Genomic DNA, 22,742 nt, shown 5'->3' with positions numbered 1-22,742 from the left:
GACCCTGTCTCCAAAACAAATTTTGGTGGTAAAAATTCTACCTAATGAAAGCTTAATATACATAATTGTAAATAATACATACATAATTATAAACAATATATATGTATACACACACAAATGCGTATGGCCAATGTAGAAGAGGGATAATAGTTCTAACACGGGTCTAGATGATCTGTTTTCCACATGAGTTTCTTCTACCTTGTTTGTGTTGAGTTGTTTCTTTTTTGCTTCATGGCCCCTCATTACCAAGTTCTTAGTTTGATTCAGTGGTTTATAGTATGTTTTAGTAGCCAGTAATATTAATCCCACCTTGATATTATTTTCCCATAATTTTATTACTTATTTCAGACATTCATTTTTCCATAAATACTATAAGACCGTTTCATTCAATTTTTAAAAAAATCAAACAAAAATATCTCTTTTCTGGAATAAAATCAGAATTGCACAAAATTTATACATTAATTTTGGGGAAGAGATATTTAGAGATTAGATCTTCCTGTCCAAGAACCTGTTGTCATTGCATATTCATATTTTGTTTATATACTTCAATAGACATTTATAGTTTTTAAAATCTAGGTTTGTATACCTCTCATTAAAATTTATTTTCCAGCCTGACCAACATGGTGAGACTCTCATGTCTACAAAAAAACTTTAAAATTAGCCGGGCATGGTGATGTACACCTGTGGTCCCAGCCACTCAGGGGGCTGAGGCAGGAGGATCACTTGAGCCCAGGAGGTTGAGACTGAAGTGAGCGAGCCATGTTCACACCACCACACTCCAAACCTGGGTGACAAAGTAAGACGCTGTATCAAAAATAAATAAGTAAATAAACAAATAAATACATATGTATAGGATAACATGAATGTAATATTTTCTCTAATTTTTGTTTTTACCTAGTGATTCCTTTTATAGATATATGTTGATTTTTTTTTGAGATGGAGTCTCGCTCTTATTGCTTAGGCTGGAGTGCAATGGTGCGATCTCGGCTCACTGCAACCTCTGCCTCTTGAGTTCAAATGATTCTCCTGCCTCAGACCCCCAAGTAGCTGGGATTACAGGCACCCACCACCACACCCACCTAATTTTTTGTATTTTTAGTAGAGATGGGTTTTCACAATGTTGGCCAGGCTGGTCTTGAACTGTTGACCTCAGGTGATCCATCTATCTCAGCCTTCCAAAATGCTGGGATTATAGGCATGAGACACTGCGCCTGGTCGTTAATTTTTGTATATGCAGCTATTTAACAAATTGCATCTATTCTAGTAGTTATGAGGATCTTCTGGGTCTAATAAGTTGAAAAACCACAAACAATAGAAAGAACACAAAATCCATTGAAAAAACAAAAACAAAAACAAAAGCAGATAAGGCTCCTAGTAGATACGGATGCTTCTTTTCTGAGGATGGTAGTTTGAATAACAAGGTCCCAGACTGGTGATTCCCGGATTTTGCTGCACATTAGAATCACCTGGGAAGCTTTTTTTTTTTTTTTAGACAGAGTCTTGCTCTGTCACCCAGGCTGGAGTGCAGTGATGTGATCTCAGCTCACTGCAACCTCTGCCTCCTGGTTCAAGCGATTCTCCTGCCTCAATCTCCCAAGTAGCTGGGATTACAGGCACGGGCCACCATGCCCAGCTAATTTTTGTATTTTTAGTAGAGACGTGGTTTCACCATGTTGGCCAGGCTGGTCTTGAGCTCCTGACCTCAGGTGATTTGACTGCCTCAGCCTCCCACAGTTGTGGGATTACAGGCTGGGAAGCTTTAAAACTCCTGCAGCCTGGGGTAGGAGCCAGGCAACAAAAGTTTTTAAACATCCTCAGGTGATTCCAATTTGCAGCAAAGTTGTGAACCGTTCTAGCCCAGCATTAAGCAAATGCTGGTCCACAAGTCAAATCCTGCATTTTTGGAAACAAAGTTCTATTGGAACACAGCCATGCTCATTTGTTTACATATTGTCTTGCTTGCTTTCACACTTCAGCGGTAGAAATCAGTAGTTGTGAAAGAGACCGTATGGCTCACAAAGACTAAAATATTTAGTATCTAGCCTTTTTCTCAATAGAAAAAGATAAAATCACAATGAGGTGTAATCTCACTCCAGTTAGAATGGTTATTATCAAAAGGACAAAAAATAACAAATGCTAGCAAGGATGAGGAAAATGGGGAACTCTTACACTGTTGGTGGGAACGTAAATTAGTTCAGCCATTATGGAAAACAGTAAAATGATGCCTCAAAAAACTAAAAATAGAACTATGATGTGATCCAGTAACTCCACTAGTAGGTAAATATCCAAAGGAAAGGAAATCAGTACATCAAAGGGATGCATGTACCCCATGTTTACTGTAGCACTAGTCACAATAGCCAAGGTATGGAATCAATCTGTGTCCATCAACAGACGAATGGATAAAGCAAATTTGGTATATATACACAATGGAATACTATTTAGCCATAAAAGGAATGACATTCTATCATCTGCAGCAACATGGATGAGATTGAAGAATATTAAGTTAAGTGAAATGAGCCAGGCACAGAAAGATAAATGCTGCATGTTCTCACTCATAAGTAGAAGCTAAAAAAAAGCATTGATCTCATGGAGGTAGAGAGTAGAATAGTGGTTACTAGAGGTGGGGATGGGTAAGGAGACAGAGGAATAACTAAAGATTGTTAACGAATACAAAAGTACAGCAGGATAGGAGGAATACATTCTAGTGTTCTATAGTACTATGGAGTGACTGTAATTAAAAATAATTTATTATATATTTTCAAATAGCTAGAAGAACAGATTTTGAATGTACACAAAGAAATGATCAATGTTTGAGGTACTTGGTATGCTAATTACCCTGATTTGATCATTACACCTTGTATACATGTATGGAGGTATACTGTAGTCCATAAATAGGTATAATTATTTATTTAGTTAATTTATTTATTTTGAGATGGAGTTTCGCTCTTGTGCCCAGGCTGGAGTGCAATGGTGCGATCTCGGCTCACAGCAACCTCGGCCTCCTGGGTTCAAGTGATTCTCCTGGTTCAGCCTCCCGAGTAGCTAGGACTACAGGCATGTGCCACCACACCGGCTAATTTTGTATTTTTAGTAGAGACAGGGTTTCTCCATGTCTCTACTAAGACATAGAGAGGTTTGGTCAGGCTGGTCTCAAACTCCTGACCTCAGGTGATCCGCCAGCCTCGGCCTCTCAAAGTGCTGGGATTACAGGCATGAGCCACTGCACCCAGCCAATAGGTACAATTAACATGTGTCGATTTTAAAAAGATAAAACAAAGGGGGATAGAGTCTATTTGTTAGCTCTTTTGTGCAAGATTTTGCTATAGTTTACTGTTTCTAGAAGGCTTTGCTTTATTAAGAAAACTACTCCCTTGGCTGGGCTCAGTGGCTCATGCCTGTAATCCCAGCACTTTGGGAGGCCAAGGCTGGCAGATTGCCTGAGGTCAGGGGTTCAAGACCAGCCTGGCTAACATGGTGAAACCTCATCTCTAATAAAAATACAAAGATTAGCTGGGTTTGGTGGCACATGCCTGTAGTCCCAGCTATTTGGGAGGCTGAGGCAGGAGAATCACTTGAACCCAAGAGTTGGAGGTTGCAGTGAGCTGAGATGGCACCACTGCACTCCAGCCTGGGTGACACAGCAAGACTCCGTCTCAAAAAAAAAAAAAAAAAAAAAAAAAAAGAAAAAAAAAAGGCTACTCCCTTTTACTCCCCACCCTGCTATAGCCCAAATGTGTTGTTTTTCTAAACTAATGTGATACTTGGAAAGCTGTAATTCCCAGCAAATTAATTCAACAAGTATTTACTAAGCTTCTACTATGTATTAGGCATTTGAGATACTTTATGGAGAAAAGGGACAAAATGCCATGACTGTTAGGAGTTTTTATTCTAGTAGGGTCAGGAAGGGTGAAAGACAGCTCAAACACATTAATTATGTAAAAGACACACTAAATTAAATGGTAATAATTTCTGTGGAGAAAAATAAAGCAGGAAAGTCCTTGTGAGATGGTGACATTTGAGCCATGTCACCAAAGAAATAACAGTGAGCCATGAAAAAATCTGAAGGAAGAACTGCACTCCAGGCAGAAAAACCTGACATGTGCAAAGAGGTCTTGGTGGTGCATGCCTGGTGTGTCTGTCTGGAAAGCAACAGGGACGCATGTGGCTGGAGCACAGTAAATCAGGCAGGAGTGTAGGAGGACAAGCGGTCTTAGAGAGAACATGCTACCAGATTATTTAGGGCCCATAGGCTATTGTAATGACTCTGGCTTTTAAGAAAAAGATGGGAAACCAGTGGGGGCTTTGAGTATCCAGGGGTGTGATCTGTATTTTGACAGGCTCACTCCAGCTGCTGTTGAGAACAGACTGAAGAAAGCCAAGGACAGACTCATGGAGACCTCTTAAGAGTCAACTGCAAAATTCCAAGCACAGGTCATGGTAGATTAGAACAAGAAGTGAGTCGCGGAGGTAGTAAAAATGGAAGCCCAAAGGTTATTCTCATTCCAGCTTCTAATTAGTGTCAGTTCCTCTCAGATTCTGGCATATTTGTCTTGGTTTTGTAAGGTTTTCTTAATTTTTGATTTTCATGATTGTTAGATACCATTCTGAATTAGATATTGTCCTGAATATTCAATTGTACCTAATTATGATCCTATACTTAATATGCTTAAAACATGGCAGATGCTTGGTAAATTCTTACAATGAATGTGTATCTTAAAGGATTTGGGTAGAATGAAGCAGATTTATCGTCACAAGCCTGTTTTCAGGACCACATTTCTATTATTATTGCTTTTCTATTATTAGCATATACACCCATACTTTAGCTACTTGTGTTCATTAGGCTTAATTAGGAGATGGATGGTGGATTTGTATAGTTTAATTTTAACCTTAATACTCAGTCTTTCTTAGTAAGGGTTTCACTTCAGAATGTGTGTGTATGTGTGTGTGTGTGTGTGTATGCATGTGTATATACATATGTAATCAAAATCAGATATGTTCAAAAGTAAAATTATTTCCCAGAAATTCATAATTACAAAGGTAAGCTCATATAAATTCACTGAAGAATGATAAACAAATAAATAAGGAGATGAACTGACTCATGAAGAAAACTTCAAAGACAGTTTGAAAAAGTATTAAGTTGGGTATAATTATTTGCAGGTAAGATTTTTACATGGAAAATAATCTATCACTTGAAAAACTATTACTTACTATGAAGTGGTTCAGCACAAAATAAATATGTGGAAATGGAGTGCACATATAAACAACAAGATCTTCCCTTAGAGGATATAATGGAAGGAAGATTCACTTAAAATTACAGTAACTGATAAAACAACTGGAAATAAACCTACCTCTGGCTGCACATTAGAATCATGGCTGGAGGGACTGACCAGCAAGACAACAGTAATAGAACAGCAGGCCCAGGCTCTCTCAGAAGCTCTAACCAACTGGTATAGCGTAGGGCCTAGAGGGTATTTTTTAAAGTCCCTGCTTTTCAAATTTTTTTACAAAAAAATTGATCTATATGAAGAAAACTTAGACTACTACTGAGGGATATAAAAGAAGGCTTGATAAAGGGAAAAACATACTAATTCTTTAGAATGACTATCATAAAGAATTAAATACTCTCTAAAGTAGGCTATACATTTAATGATTTCATTTAAAAGGCCAACAGAACTTTTCATTTTTGTTACTAGACAGACTTATTCTAAATTTGTATGGAAAAATCAAGAGTTGCTAGGAAGGACAATTCTGAAAAAAGAAAACTATTGCAAAGGGACTAGTCCTACCAGACTAAAAAAATAGACTGGTCTGGCTGGGTGTGGTGGCTCATACCTGTAATCCCAGCACTTTGCGAGGCTGAGGCAGTCCGGTTGCTTGAGTTCAGCAGTTTAAGACCAGTCGGGGCAACATAGCGAAACCCTGTCTCTATAAAAATTTAAAAAATTAGCTGGGTTTTGTGGTGTGTGCCTGTGGTCCCAGCTACTAAGGAGGCTGAGGTGGGAGGATCACCGGAGCCTATGAGATTGAGGCTGCAGTGAGCAGTGATTGTGCCACTGCATTCCAGCCTGAGTGACAGGGCAAGACCTTGTCTCAAAAAAAAACAAAAACAAAACAGAAACAAAAAACCAGAATGGTCCAGTGCAAAATAAACTGTTCAGAAATGGCGTTAAGTATAAATGGGACTTTGGTATAGATAAAAATGGCATTGCAAATCAATGGGGGAAAAGATAATGTATTCAACCAAAGGTATTATATGATGAAGTGCCATTTTTACCAATGGGAGAAGAGACAGTTTACTCAATAAAAGATCAATGGGTAGGCATATTAAAAAAAAACAACTAAAGTTAGATTTCTAATATGTTTAATATGTTCCATCTGGGTCAAAGATCCAAGGTGAAAAATAAAATTCTAAGAGAAGACAAGTGGAGGCTGGGCGCAGTGGCTCACACCTGTAATCCCAGCACTTGGGAGGTTGAGGTGGGCAGATCACCAGGTCAGGAGATCAAGACCATCCTGGCTAACACAGTGAAACCCCATCTCTACTAAAAAATACAAAAAATTAGCCGGATGTGGTGGTGGGTGCCTGTAATCCCAGGTACTAGGGAGGCTGAGGCAGGAGAGTCACTTGAAACCAGGATCGCGTGATTGCACTCCAGTCTGGGTGACAGAGCGAGACTCTGTCTCAAAAAAAAAAAAAACAAAAAAAACCAAGTGGAGAAGGCCATCCTAAATATGATATAAAATCCTAAAAGCCACAAAAGCAAAGATTTGTAAATTTTGCATTAATATTTTTAATTGGCAAATCATAATTGTATATACTTATGGGGTACAGAGATTCATAAATTTGCTTACATGAAAATAAAAATTTCTACGTATCAAAAAATACCAGAACAAAGTCAGAAGACAATTGACAATGACAAACTGGAAGGAAAATATTTGCAGGATCTCTTACAAAAAGCTAATATTTAAAGCACGCCTGTAATACAAAACAAAGACCAACAACCAACAGAAAAATAGGCAAAGAATAGAAATAGGAAAGGCCATGGTAAAGCAGATTCCAATGGCTGTTAAATACATGAAAATATGATCTACCTTACTCATCATAAGAAAAATGAAAACAGAATATTTGGCAAAGGATAAGAAGACGTGCATTGATGGTGATATTATCAGTTAGTATACCTTCTTTAGAGGTAATATGTAGTATCTAGTGTAATTTTGCTAAATACAGTCTTGACTCAGTAATTTCACCTCTAGATATCTACTGTTAAGTGAAAAAAAAAAAGGAAAAAGCAGCAACACGCAGAACAATGTGTGCAGTATGTTACCGTTTGCGTAGGGGGAAAGGAATATATACATTTGGTTATAAATTTGTGGCCAATCTCTAAAAATGTGTAAGCAGGTGGTTTCGGTACTTGCTTCTTGGAGGGGGAACTGGATGGCAGGGAAGACAGAAAGGATAGAGACTTCATGATCACTGTTAACCCTTTTGTACCATTTGAAGTTTTTACCCTGTATATATATTACCTATTAAAAAAAAAACAGTAGTAAAATCAGGTACATCCAGGGTTTACATCCCGTTAAATACTCCAGATACTCCCATGAAATACATTCAAACAGTCCCATCAAATACAAATAACTCATCAAGCACCATCAAATGCTCACACACAACTGTTTTATGATAAATATTATTACTATTACAATATTTTATATTCTCTATTATTTAAAGGAATATAACTGTTACAGTATTTGCTTCAATCCTTTTGATACTTCCACTAAATTGTTAGAAGTTATACAAAGGTATACATAATAACCATTTTTGAAAATACGTGATTTTATAATCATTGGCATTTTATCTTAAAATATACTACATTCTTACAAAGTAATGAAAAATTGGTAATTATTATTATTTTATTTTTATTTATTTGACATGGAGTCTCACTCTGTCGCCAGGCTGGAGTACAGTGGCGTGATCTCAGCTCACTGCAACCACTGCCTCCCGGGTTCAAGTGATCCTCCTGCCTCAGCCTCCTGAGTAGCTGAGACTACAGGTGTGTGCCACCATGCCCAGCTAATTTTTGTATTTTTAGTAGAGACGGGGTTTCACCATGTTGGCCAAGATGGTCTTGATCTCTTGACCTTGTGATCTGCCTGCCTCTGCCTCCCAAAGTCCTAGGATTACAGGTGTGAGCCACTGCGCCTGGCCAAAACTTGGTAATTATTAAAACTGTTTCATTTAAAATACATAATTATGATCTTGTGATATATATGTATCTCTAGAACATTATTTTTAAACTTTTTGTTCAAACTGCTCTTGGATTCATACGCGTTTTAAGCCACTGATCGATTGCACTTTCATACTTCCTTGGTTCTTTCTGCCAGTCCTGATGCCACCTAAGATTTGCTATAACGTTTGAATAATTCTGTCCTATACTTTGTTTCCACTTGATAAACTGCTCTTTATTATACTGGTGGACAGAAGCAGAAACTTTAGGGTAGTTTATAATGGAACGAAGCTTCTGATCCAAAGAATAAGTAATTTCTGGAAATTTTACAGCAACATTTGTTAATTCATCTGGATCTGAGGAAAGATCTGAAAGAAAAAGATTAAATATCTGTCAAAATAGTGACCTGCCAAAAAAGTTTAGAATGTCATCATGACAGGTAATGTATTAGATTTCTAAAAAGATTTTCAGTTCCTGTTAGTGTAATAAAATGAAGGACAGTATAAATGGTAAAATAACATACCAGGAGTTAAACACCCTATGTTGCATGCCCAAATTCCCTCCTTCCTACCATTGTCCAGCTATCCCACTTCTTTTTTCTTTTCTCAAATGCCAGAAAAAGTCAACCTTTTATCATCAGTAAGCTGGTTTAGAACAAGTTCGTCCTGTTTTTGATGTCCTGCCTACTTTGACGGGCAGAAATGAATATAGTAATGCTTATACTGTACTGTTTCAACAGCCTCAAACTTTCTACAAATTCTTTATATAGACAAATCATGTTCCTGCAACTTTACTTACTCCTAGTTTTCTTTATATATTAGTATCTTATGCTTGGAGTTTTGAAAGTTACATTCATCAGTACGGTCCATTTGAACAAACAGCCATGGAAATACAAACTTCTCAATCACTGCCCACAAGAAAATAATGATAAATATTTCAGATCCATAAATACACTTTTTAGATATCCTAAAAAGGATTCCTACACAGATATCCTATCCCTGTGTAGGAAGACAGGGATATAACTAGGATACCAATCTAATTGGAAAAACAGCAAGTCAGAGATCTTATGACAATTAACTTCAGATAGTAAATGAGCACTGTATGTTGAGGGAAAATCCCCTATGGCCTACTTAAGTACATTAGCCAAGAGGCCCCTGAAGAGATATGTGACTTTGCTAGGTAATTTCAGATGGCATATCTCTTTAGGAAAGGGGAATCAATAAGCCCTAAAAAGTACAGAAAAGCTGATTCCCCACTTCTGACATTTTGATAGTCACATCAGTTTTTTGGTAGAATATGGTATAAAAAACAAAATTTCAACAAATTTAAAGATCAAATTGGCTTTTATTTAGTGATTCATGAATTGGGCAGCATCCCATCTGAAGATTTAGAAAAGGCATTCTGATGAGCTGAGCAGAGGAGGTGGGCTTTATAGGAAGAAAAAGGCTGACGAAAAAGTCCCAGAAACATGGAACAAAAAGCAAATTCGTCATTATAGTGTTACTTTATCCAGTAAAAACAGAGGAAACTTCCTTATGCTGGTTCAGGTAAAATGAGCCCCTTCAGGTTGGTTATTGTGATTCTCCTTTTTTTTTTTTTTTTTGCTAAAGTGGCCCGCTCTAAAGTTCAGTTTGATTATGGGGCACCTAACTGTCAGTGACCCCATTCTGGTTTGACTTGGTTGGTTAAGCCTGGTGTAGGAACTCAGTTCAAAACAATGGCCTCCCATAAATTTCATTTGAGAATGGCCAATGAACAAGCAAGAGATGCACATTATTCATCAGGATGAAAATGTCAAGACTTCCTTTTTCAGCCAAGAATCCTCCACTCTTAAAGTGAAGGGGGTTGGCCAGTTTGGCTCCCAAAGTATTATTTTGATAATAATTTTGCTATTTGTAACTGGGAAGGAGCCTTAGGGAGAAATAAATATTACTAATGGCTTTAGTACATATTTTATGTACCAAATGGGGCAAAGGATAAGTAAAACCCTAAATCTAAAAATGCTGTTTAAAAATTAATTCATAGAGTAGTGAAGCTGGCAGACATTTTTTAGAAGTCATAAGAAGTATCAATTTTGCAGTTACAGCTTCGTTGAAATCTCAGTTCTGCTGCTTCTTAGCTATGAGACCACACACAGGTATCCAAATTTCTGTGACTCCTAGTCTCCTCTGTAAAATGAGGATAATGGCACTATCTTGTGGGGTTGTGGTGAACATTAAATAATATATGCAAAATGTCAGCCTTCATAAGATAGTTGTTAATCCTTCAGAACAATGAGGTACAATGAGGTGTTGACTTCTAATTGGGAAAGATAACCATGAGTACTGAAAGATGCCCTGATCAGAGGAAACTGGTTTCAGTTATGAGACCCAGATCAAAAGCCTTAGGATGCTTTCTCTGAAATTCAGCTGCTGATCTGCAAAGAGGCTATTCCTCACATGGGCAACCCTTTGTAGATAGTCCTAGCATGACAAGCAGCAGATGATATTCATTTATTTAACAAGGATTATTGGATATCTTGAGCAATGCTACATAGGGCAGTTCATTACACATAATATTACACTTAAAAATCTATTAACACATTTACCAAAGAGTTGAGGCAATACTGAAGCACCATCCGAGTAGGCTATATACTTCCAGTGGTTAGTTCGAAGCATGTAGGTGGAGGCATTCACATTACATCCATGGAATTCACTTAGAATCCAGGGCGGATGCAGGTTTTTGACTTTATGTTCATTCTTAAATGTTTCTGATGATAATGGCAACAAAGAATATCCACTCAGGTTCTGAGGCAGAGGAATTCCAGCAATATCTATGTAACAAAAATAACCAAATATCTTAAAATAGCTCATCCTTTTATTAGCTGAACATTCACAAATGGCATCATCCACATTTTTTTCATACCATTAAATGCCATGGAGACTGGAGATTGTATATGGATTTTGTAAACAGACTGCCAAGATTCACATGCTTACCCCACTGGCCATGTGGACTTCAGCAAGGCATTTACTTATCTCAACCTCAGTTTTCTCGTCTGTAAGAAGGGGATGACCACAGTACTTGTATTTATTAGGTTCATTTTAGGTTTAAATAAGATACTTTATGTAAAATTCTAAGAACTCTGAGAACAATGCCTGGCAGATAGGAGCCTTCAACAAATAGTTAATATCACTAGTCCTTTTTCCTCTAAATGATTAAATAATCATAGTTGTTTCTCAAAGTTTCTTTCATGAGATATTAACAAGACTTACACAAGAAAGGGGTTTAGTAGTCATATATGTTTGCAAAACAATGGTTAAACAAAATTAAATACATAAATTTGTTGTAGATATAAATTTATTGCTGATGTATATGATAAACCTTCAGGAGTGGTTATATAGTATACCATGAGCCCCAAAGTTATTTGATAACAGAGCTTTTTAAACTTTGAAGTAGCATCTTGAAAGAATCCTCAAAGAAAAACATACTTTGAGGAACTGTGGATTATATTTATAAAGGGAAAAATTATTTTTAACTTACCAGATATAGACATATAGAACAATAGCATGAGAAATGCTCAACTGAAAAATAGCTTATACTTTAAAAAATTGCTTTCAAGGTAACTGGACCTTAAACTTCCCTCTTCCTATAGAAAAATTACCATTAATTATGTCTGCGTAGTCAGGGCTGTTTCAAAATGAGTCTGCAGTTGTCTTCCCCAGCCCTTTTCTGGTTTCAATGTTCATATTTTATGCATAAATATTTCCAATGAAAAATAGCATTATATCTATAATGTTAGAAATGAAACAAAGTTGAATAAGAAAATTAATTTAACTTGACTGTCTTTGACAAAAACAGATTAATTAAAGGATAATAGGGAAGTAGACAAAGACCACTATAAATCTTCTGAAGGTAGTTGTTTCATATATAACTTAATAAAAAAAAGTTTGTATATTCCATTTTCCTTGGAAGAAGACTATCACAAGTATTAATTTTCTGCCAACCAATCAAAATTAGTGACTTTTTTGTTGTTGTTCAGAGGTAAGGAAAGAAAGAAGAGAGGAGTATTTCAGAGATGACTGGTTAAAAACAAAAAGAGGAGAAAAGAGGTTAAAGAGGATGTGCCCAGGAGAGAAGCGTTGCCTGGGTCAAACTAACTGTGCTCCAAGACACAGAGACTACCTACTGTAAGCAGTGGAAAGAAGGCGGTGTGGGAAGAGGCTGCGTAAGGGTGGTCTGTGTGTCAGCCACCAGGAGGCACCACCAGCAAGGCATGGGAAGAGAGAGAAGTAGTCTTTAAGGAAGTTTGGGAAGCAGGAACCAACGGGCACATACTCATGACTATGAGTTCTTGTATTCAGCACTTTAATAACTCTTAATACTTAGAAATGCCTTATTTTAGGACCATTCTTAATTTTCCTAAGGAAGCTTGGAAGACTAAGAAACTTACGTTTCTCCTGTGTTTATGAGAAGTCAGTAGTAAACTGGGTAAGAGTCCATTCAAGTGTTCATTTTTAAAATTCATTCAGCAAACCAGGTGCTGTTCTAGCTGTAGGGAAACGACACTGGACAACGCAGAAAAGCTCTCCCAGAGCTAACATTCTAACGTGGGCAGACAGAAACAGCTGTGTCAGATGGTGGTAAGTGCAATGAAGAAGAAGAAAGCAGGGTAAGGGAGACAGAGAGTGATGACAGGCATGTGGGTATGTGCTGTTTTATATAGGGTGGTCAGGGAAGGCCCCACTCAGAAGATCACATTTAGGCAGTGTCCCGAGGAGCGGTTAGAGTGAGCCCCACAGTTATCTGGCAAAAGGGCACTCCCCCCGGGGAATAGCAAGTATACAGTCCCCAAGGCAGGAAACTACTTGGTTTATTCCTCAAACACCAAGCAAGACTGTTAGGCTGGAGCAGAGTAAGTGAGGGATAAAATTATAAGAGATGAGTTGGGGAAGAGAAGAGATCATGTTGGACTCTCAGAGCGTAATTAAAGACACTGAATTTTTACTCTAGGTGAAATGGGAAATCAGTAGAGGGTTTTGAGCAGAGGTGTGACAATCTGACACTAACTATGGAATGGTGAATTGACTAAAAGTGAGTAAGGGCAGAAGGTCAGAGAGAGTTAGGAAGCTACTGCAGGAATCCAGGCAAGAGATAAGGGGAACTTAGGATTCCAGTCTATTATTGATAGAATAAAATAACTTTGTAAATTGAAAAAAAACCCATGTGAAATATCCATAATATTTAATAAATACTTCAAGTATTTATTGGTTTTTCTGTGCCTCAGAAAATTGGGTTTTCATTTTTCATATATTTATCAATAATTTCCTTAAAAACACTTTAGCTTAGACTGCTTTTCAAAAAGCTGTTTGATTTTTATTTAAAATCATTTTTCATATTTATTTTTCCTGGCAAACCTGTCATTCTAACTCCATTTTAAATAAGTTTCATCTTTCGTGGGAGTATAAGCACAGACTAGAAGTAACTGCAGGGTTCTTAAGAAAGTGACTTAAATGTAAAACAGTAAACAAATGGTAAAAATGCAGGCCTGGATATGTGTAATGATCTCCTGAAGAGAGATGATATTATATTTCTTCTTGACCATATCAGTACATAATGGATCTGAGTGGTATGGCAATGATGCAAACTAATATACACATTTTTTAGAGCATACCTAAAAAGAATGAAACATATTAATGATAACCATATCTAACATTTAATTGTTTACTATGTTCCAGGCATTGTTCTGAGCTATGAAATAGCCACTATTACCCCCATTTTTTTTTTTTTTTTTTTTGAGACAGAGCATCACTCTGTTACCCAGGCTGGAGTGTAGTGGCGCGATCTTGGCTCACTGCACCCTCCGCCTCCCAGGTTCAAGTGATTCTCTTGCCTCAGCCTCCTGAGTAGCTGGGATTACAGGCACACGTCACCACACCCGGCTGATTTTTGTATTTTTACTGGAAACAGGGTTTCACCATGTTGACCAGGCTGGTCTTGAACTCTTGACCTCAAGTGATCTGCCCACCTTGGCCTCCCAAAGTGCTGGGATTACAGCCGTAAGCCACCACGCTTGGCCTATCCCCATTTTTACTGATGAGAAAACTGAAGACCAGACATGTTGAGTAACCTGCCCAAGGTTACGCAGTTGGTAATGAGTGAAGAGGGGTTTGAACTTAGGCAGTCTGACCTTACAATATCTGTACTGTTTAATACTACACCATAAGACTTGCCTCACTGTAGTTAGCTAACTTCATAATATTCCTCAGCCAATAAAAACACAAGAATCTATGCAAAACACCTGCCAACCCCCAGGCTTCCACTAAGGTCCTGTAACAAGAAGGGTTTTGAAATTTAAATCACTAGCAATGAAACATTCTTTTAACTACAACTGCATTTTTATATAATCACATTCTCAAAATTAAAAAAATCTAGACTTATCTTTTAAGTGGAGAAAGGCAGGTGTTTTACAGAAAGACTATTACAGAAAACAATTCACATGAAAATAAGCTTAAAAATAAAAATCAAAACAATTTTAACTACAAAACGAGACACCTTTAGTTCTTACTGAGCTAAAGGATGCTGATATAAGGTATTAGAGAAGAAAATATTTTGGGAAGTAATTTTTAAATAATCTCAGAAATAATATCAACTTTAACGTTAATATTATAAAGAATTCCTATTCATAAATGTCATTTTTCTGCTGGTATTAGGAAATAATAATGTAATAGTATCCTATCACACTAGTGATAGAATTAGTTTATTTGATCCAAAAGTTTACAAATAAACTAAGGACATTCTTCCTAATTTATCATAAAATATTTTATTTAAAAAACCACTCTTTTAAAATACCTTTTAAAAAGTGACTTGTAAATTCAAACTTTTAAATAAAGCATTGTTGCATCTTAAATTTCAATAGCCTCTTGATAGTAAGGTAGGTTTATTAAAACAGGAATTCCAATTGGTTTTTCCTATTCAGTATCTTTCTATTGAATGTAGAATAACCATCTTTTATACATTTCTAAGATGCATAGAATGGAAGTGAGGAGGAAATATCGCTTGAAGTTTTGGGTTGAGATTTTTTTTTTTTTTTTTTTTTTGATACCAGAAGTGTTTATTTCTGTTCAACAGACATTTCAGGATTTTAATTTCATTTTTAGTTTCCAGAAGACTCAAATATTTTAAAACTCAAATATACTATAAGCAAAGTTTATCCTTGAAAAATCAATTTCAAAACAAATTTTTCTCTTTATATCATTTTTCTTTATAAGCTTCTCCTCTGTGTGTGTGTAAATGGGATTCACACAAAATAATATAGCTACTGCTAAGCTAATAAGAAAGGACTTTGGGAGCTCTAAGAATAGATACTGGCTTATATCTATTTTAAGTTCCTAATTGGTTAGAACAAAATAAGAAGTCCTTTGTAGATGTTTTATCAAAACATGTATAAGTTTGTTTATTAAGCAGAAGTAGAACATAGTGTCTCACAGGTCTAATTTTAGAGTTAATCACTAATAAAGTAGCTTTAAACTCTTCCAGCACTGAGGAATTTTATCTTAAAAGGTAGAATGATCCATCAGATTAAACGCAGACCGTCAGAATGATCTTTGTTTTGCTGGCTCCTAAGGCTGTTAAATAAAGAACAGCCTCACTTTCTGCCTGTTAATGCTGTTTCAATTGTTAATAGTACTCTAAAAACTTGCTAATTTGGACAGTAAATTAGATGGACACAATATCTAAAAAGGAAACAAAACAAAACACAAACATCAATTTGTACAGTTTTAAAGCCTTCATTTTCTTTTTAATACATGGGGGCAATTTTCACATATTTCACTTTTTAAAATTAATTGACTTTTTCTTTTCAACGTTTTAGATTCAGTGGGTATGTGTGCAGGTTTGTTCCCTGGGTATATTACTTGATGCTGAGGTTTGGGATATGAATGATTGCATCACCCAGGTACTGGGCATAGTGCCCAACAGTTTTTCAACCTCTGGCCCTCTGGCCCCCTCCCTCCCTCCTTCTCCCTTCTAGTAGTCCCTAGTGTTTCTTGTTGGCATTTTTATGTCCGTGAGTAACCAATGTTTAGTTCTCACTTATAAGTGAGAACATCCGGTATTTGGTTTTCTGTTATTGTGTTAATTTTCTTAGGATAATGGCCTCCAGCTCCATTCATGTTGCTGCAAAGGCCATTATTTAATTTTTGATGGCTTTGTAGTATTCCACGGTGTATATGTGGCACATTTTCTTTATTTGGTCCACCACTGATGGGCACCTGGGATGATTCCATGCCTTTACTATTGTGAATAGTGCTGCAAGCGCATGTCTTTTTGGTAGAATGATTTATGTATTTTTTGGTATATATCCAGTAATGGGATTGCTGGGTCTAATGGTAGCTGTTTTAAGTTTGTTGAGAAACCTCCAAACTGCTTCCCACAGTGGCTGAACTAATTTACACTCCCACCAACACTGTATAAGTGTTCCCCTTTCTCTGCAGCCTCACCAACATCTGTTGTTTTTTGACTTTTTAATAATTGTCATTTTGACTGTTGCGAGATGATATCTCATTGTGGTTTTGATTTGCATTAGAATTGCCTATTTTTTATCCAATCTATTACTACTAGATATTCATATTGTTTCTAATTCTTAATATAGTAATAAATATCCATGGAGATAAATACTTGTGTATATCTACAGGTTATTTCCTAAAATTAGGATTTCTAGGTCAAAACGTATGCACATTTCTCAGAAATTTGAAACATAATGCCACATTTGCCTACAAAACATTTGTATCGGTTTATATTCCCAGTAGCAGCACATGAGAAAGACTATTTCTAATATAAGATTTTCTAATTCTTCTTAACCTTTGCAAACTTTATATGTGAAAGAAGAATATTTTTCTCTTTTAATATTTTTATGACCACTGACTTTGATTCTTTAAAAATATATTGGCCATTTGTGTATATTTTCTGTTGTGAATTGCTTATTTTGATCCATCTGTTAATAAGGTATTCTTCTTCTTCTTACAGATTTATAAGAGCTCTATGAATATTACACCTTTATCATTTATAAAAAGATTAACTTAAGTAAATAATTGTGTTACAATGTTGTCTCCTGGCTCCAGCATAAGGCTCTTTTGCATTGTTCTCTTTCTACCCTTATCACTGGTTAACATCTGGTTAATAGAATGTTTCAGTGTTTTATATAAAGACCCGTCCATAGGTATTCTCCTCCACTCACTCTTCCCCAACTAAAAAAAATCATTTAAATGTAGCTTTCCTTCATCTGATAATAAAAATAATATTTATTGTGAAACACATTATAAACTGTGCTAAGCAATGAAGATGTTAATTTTTCAGTTTAGAATTGGAGAGATTTATTTTTGACTTTATTTCCTTTACTCTTATTGGGGAGGTCTAATCAACACATGATCTAAATGCTGTTAATAAAACATATTCTGCAGGGAACTGTGACTCAGAAGGAGTCTATTACCAAGAATCTTATGAAAAATAACAATCTATACAAAACTATAGTTTTAGAAAATTATTTTTTCTAAAATAATTGACAAATTGCAGGAAAAAACCTACAGTTGCAGGGAATTTACATCATTTACAGAAGAGTAGGGATGGAATTTAGAGGAGCTTCTGAGACAGTATTTTCTTAGCTAGAGAAATTCTTATTAGCAAGTAACATAAATTAGGCAGTGATAGGTGGATGTATGAGAATTTCCCCATTCTAACAAATTTTATTTAGCATTTTCTTATCTGACCTGTTAAATTATGAACTCTGCTAGTTTGCAGATGACCTTTAACTTTTACAATGTATAAAATGGCAAGAAGTAATAATGGCATCTTCTCAAGATTGTAGAGTACAAAATTTGCATTGTGGGCAAATATAAAATAATGTTTAAAGAAAAATGATTTAAACCATACATTTTAATTAACTGACATATATGATGACAGAATGTCTAAGAATTGAATAGGGCTCACTGTAGACAACTCCCTAAAGATGTTTAACTATTTAGCTGCTAGAGTCAAATAGATAAAATGGCAACTATCACTATGAAATATATTGAGGGAAAAGTGGAGAAAGAATCACCCCAGCTTTCCATAATCTTTTACAATACCTTCTTGCAGTTCTGGTCACTATACCTTAAGAAAAACAGAATGAGGCTAAAAAGTCAAGCAAAGATGACCCTAGCAAGATTTTCTTTGGGAATGGGGAGGGTAGAGAGAGTTCTACAAGAAGAAAAATTAAGGAAGGAAACTGTAAAGAATATAGGCATATATTCATAAAACTCTAAAGATGCTAATAGCAGAGACCCAAATATACATAATTCTATATAAACTTCTTTAAAAAACACAGAAATGAGGAAAAGTAATAGTGATCGGCTAGAAACTAACGGAATGAGAAAGTGGCCAAGATATGGCTGAGTGTGATCATTACTTTGGGATAAAGGGAAACCAGCAAATGATGACTAAGAAACAGGAGAGATTAAAAATTCAAGGAACTGGCCGGGCGCAGTGGCTCACGCCTGTAATCCCAGCACTTTGGGAGGTTGAAGTGGGCAGATCATAAGGTCAGGAGTTTGAGACCAGCCTGGCCAACATGGTGAAACCTCGTCTCTACTAAAAATACAAAAATTAGCTGGGCATGGTGGCAGGTGCCTGTAATCCCAGCTACTCAGGAGGCTGAGTCAGGAGAATCGCTTGAAACTGTTAGGCGGAGGTTGCAGTGAGCTGAGATCGCGCCACTGCACTCCAGCCTGGGTGAAAGAGAGAAACTCCATCACACGCACACAAAATAAATAAATAAAAATAAAAAAGTTCAAGGAACTGGAAAGAAGTATGTTCAATTATATGAGAAGGATATGAAATAAGAGAAAAGGAAAGGACGCCGGTTTAAATTGACTCTAAATAAATTTAGTTAAGGGAAGAACTTTGCGGCAGAAGGAAGGAGATAAAAAGAACTCTGATTTCTTTGATTTTAAGATGCATCTTTCTTTCACATTTTAACATTTCTGAAATTAGAGAATATATCTTGTGCTATTTTCTTTCACCAAAATTTATGAATTGATGGTAGTTTTGCAACTGATGGTGCCTTAGAACAGAGAAACTGGTGTTTAAATGCTAGTGAATTTAAAGTACTCTGCTAAATTAGATAGAAACTAGAAGTTAGTTCTATGATTTCCTTTGAATTTGATTATGTCGTTATTCTAGTATCTTCAACAAAAACTGCTAACTACCGTTATCCATATGTTGCTTTTCTAGACATATGGCTATGCTTGTAGACATTAAGAAGCTAGTAAAGCAAATAGTACAGAACTATCTAAAGAGTCTGAGGAGGAATATGTTCATACTAGTTTCAAAGTGGATAGAATAATTCAGAAAGGAAATGCTTACATTTTAGGGAGGTGGTGGTAGAGAATCAAATGATGTACAAATCATATCTATAAGGTTATGAACCTGAATGTCTTACATGGCTTACTTTACAGTCATATCCTGAATACAAATCTTTTGAGGGAAAATCACTATAGTAAGTGAAGGACACAGGGACATGAAAAACAATCTCTTCATTCTTCAGAGTACAGATTTGACTCACAGTTAAATGAGTTGCTCAGGGTTATAAACAAGTCAGCAGGACCTCTGACTATTAACTGAAAGACTGACTAATTGACCTCTTCAGTTGCATTCTCCAGCATTATTACAAATAAATATTTACAGAACTGCATCACTTACCAAGCATGGTAGGGTAAATATCCACAAGAGAAACCACATTTGATACCTGAAGGTCGACTTTAATTCCTGGCCCCATCATCAAAAGCGGAACATGTGCACTGGCCTCATACATGCTCATTTTATAAAACTGTCGATGTTCCATGGCCAGCTCTCCATGATCTGAGAAGTATATGACAATAGTTTTCTGAAGAAGATCTAATTGATGAAGGGCCAAAATAATTTCACCTACAATAGAAATCATGATAAAACTATTAATTAGCTTTCAGTTCATGTTTTATTGTATCACATTAAGTTGATAACAACTTTACCCTATAAAGGTTTGTCACTATGCTTTTTAACATCTGAATATTACCTACTGTTCTCAAGTTAAGTCTCAAGTTGACAGTGGTCTGTCTACTGCTTGCTCTTCAGTTGACTAGTGAGGAAGAAGAAAATATAATACCCATGGGAACTCTTGCTCAAAGCTGCTTATCTGGAGATTATGCTGGCTTGCTTTCTAGGTTTCTATCAGAGAATAGGGGAAAAAAATCTTCCCCTTAGTGCCTTGAGTGAGAAAAGAAAGATCAGTCAGATATCAGTACTTCACATGTCTCAGATGATAAAAAAGATTGGTATCACCTCTGACCCACAGTTTCTGTGCAACAGGAAGTGGTAAGAGCAGTCAGAACTCCTCTTTTCTGCTACTTTTTCTCCCAAATGATCATGCTCATAAAGGTGGCTGAGGATTATGGAAATCCCACCTTTGAAGAAGGGCTGGAAGCAGGACAGACAGTGTACAAGTTTGATTTAGCACCTTCTTGGATAGGGAATAATGGGACAGTAAAATTCCTCTGACCAGTTCCAGTCTCACTGTTCTCAAACTTTCTCCTACTGTAATTAAGAGAATCACAAGAAAGCACAGGCCAGAGAGAGGAGTCATCCCTGTTTTGGCAGTTCCTGAATCTGGGTAGAAGAGTCTATATTAATTTAAAAACCTACAGATTCTGAGGTATAGTCAGGATTGACACTCACTGCTCTATGGAGTTATTCGCAGAATTGAGACTCTCTTGATTTTTCAACTAGATGACTGGAATTACTTCCTAATCGGTCTTGCTTCTACTCCTCTTTCCTCTCCTTGTACTATCCTGGTGTCTATCTTTCTAAATTACCTAATCACTTGATCGTGTCACATCCCTGCTTCAAACTTTTTCACAGCTGCCCATTGTCGAATTCTTTAGCATAACAAGCAAGGCCCCTGTCCACTCTCCATACTCAGCGCCCTCGGCTACCTGCTAGACTTTTACCTTTCAGCAATCCTAACCTGCTCAGAACCCCATGTTAATAACACACCATATTAGTTCACGCTTTCTTGCCTCTGCATATACTCTGCATCTTCTCCCACAGTCTACTTCACAAATTCCTATTATTCCTTTATGACCCAGCTCAAACATGCATTATCTCTCTGGCAAAGCATCATTCCTTGCTCTTCTAGGTAGAGGAAATCACTTTGTTCTTCAGGATGCCTACAACTTGCATATTACTGTAGTTACAACATATTGTAATTCTTAGCATTTATGCTCAATCAATAAATGTTCACTGAGTGCTTACTATATGCCAAACACTACGGATACGATGCTAAGCACCTAGGATGCAATGTTGAATAAGAATGATTAAAGACTTAAATGTAAAACTCAAAACTACAAAAAACCCTAGAAGAAAATCTAGGCAATACCAATCAGGACATAGGCACAGGCAAAGATTTCATGACAAATTCACCGAAAGCAATTGCAACAAAAGCAAAAATTGACAAATGGGGTCTAATTAAACAAAAGAGCTTCTGCATAGCAAAAGAAACTATCATTAGAATGAACAAGCAACCTATGAAATGGGAGAAAATTTTTGCAATGTATCCATCTGACAAAGGTTTAATATCCAGAATCTACAAGGAATTTAAACAAATGTACAAGAAAAAAACAACCAACCCCATTAAAAAGTGGGCAAGGACATCAATGGACACTTCTCAAAAGACATTTATGAGGCCAACAAACATATTTAAAAAAAGCTCAACATCACTGATCATTAGAAAATGCAAACCAAAACCACCATGAGATACCATCTCATGCCAGTTAGAATGGCAATTATTAAAAAGTCTAGAAACAACAGATGTTAGAGAGTTTGTGGAGAAATAGGAATGCTTTTACACTGTTGGTGGGAATGTAAATTAGTTCAGTCATTATGGAAGACAGTGTGGCAATTCCCCAAAAATTTAGAACCAGAAACACCATTTGACCCAGCTATCCCATTACTGGGTATATACCCAAAGGAATATACGTCATTCTATTACAAAGATACATGCACACATGTGTTCACTGCAGCACTATTCACAATAGCAAAGACATGGAATCAACACAAATGCCCACCAACAATAGACTGGATAAAGAAAATGTGGTACATATACACCATGCAATACTATGCAGCCATAAAAAGAAATGAGATCATGTCCTTTGCAGGGACATGGATGGAGCTAGAAGCCATTATCTTTAGCAAACTAACGCAGGAACAGAAAACCAAACACTGCGTGTTCTTACTTATAAGTGGGAGCTGAACAATGAGAACACATGAACACAGGGAGGGGAACGATACACACTGGGGGCTGTCAGGGAAGGGAGAGTGTTAGGAAAAATAGCTAATGCATGCTGGGCTTAATACCTAGGTGATGGGTATTAGGTGCAGCAAACCACCTTTTACCTATGTAACACGTTTACCTATGTAACAAACCTGCATACCCTGCACATGTACCCTGGAACTTAAAATAAAAAGAAAAGAATG

General features: G+C 36.5%; 1 protein-coding gene across 5 annotated transcripts in view; it reads right to left on the bottom strand.

Annotated features, from left to right (window-relative positions):
* Positions 1-6,775: 6,775 nt before the first annotated feature.
* The window catches only part of ARSK (arylsulfatase family member K), a 49,464-nt gene continuing 33,497 nt past the window's right edge, over positions 6,776-22,742 (bottom strand). For 3 of the 5 annotated variants that reach the window (XM_065546499.2, XM_073993887.1, XM_005557401.4), the window contains 3 exons: positions 19,935-20,159; positions 10,810-11,034; positions 6,776-8,590 (listed from right to left, as the gene is read on the bottom strand). In XM_065546499.2, the coding sequence (XP_065402571.1) occupies positions 8,301-8,590; positions 10,810-11,034; positions 19,935-20,159 (740 nt within the window). In that variant the 3' untranslated portion in view covers positions 6,776-8,300. Of the gene's footprint in view, positions 8,591-10,809; positions 11,035-11,126; positions 11,257-19,934; positions 20,160-22,742 lie in introns of those variants that run through there. The other 2 variants (XR_012413936.1, XR_012413937.1) reach the window with 2 other exon arrangements.

This window comes from Macaca fascicularis, chromosome 6, assembly GCF_037993035.2.
Source record: "Macaca fascicularis isolate 582-1 chromosome 6, T2T-MFA8v1.1".
NCBI classification, from domain to species: Eukaryota; Metazoa; Chordata; class Mammalia; order Primates; family Cercopithecidae; genus Macaca; species Macaca fascicularis.
Note: the sequence above shows the minus strand (reverse complement) of the source record. Positions and strands in the feature narration are given on the sequence as shown.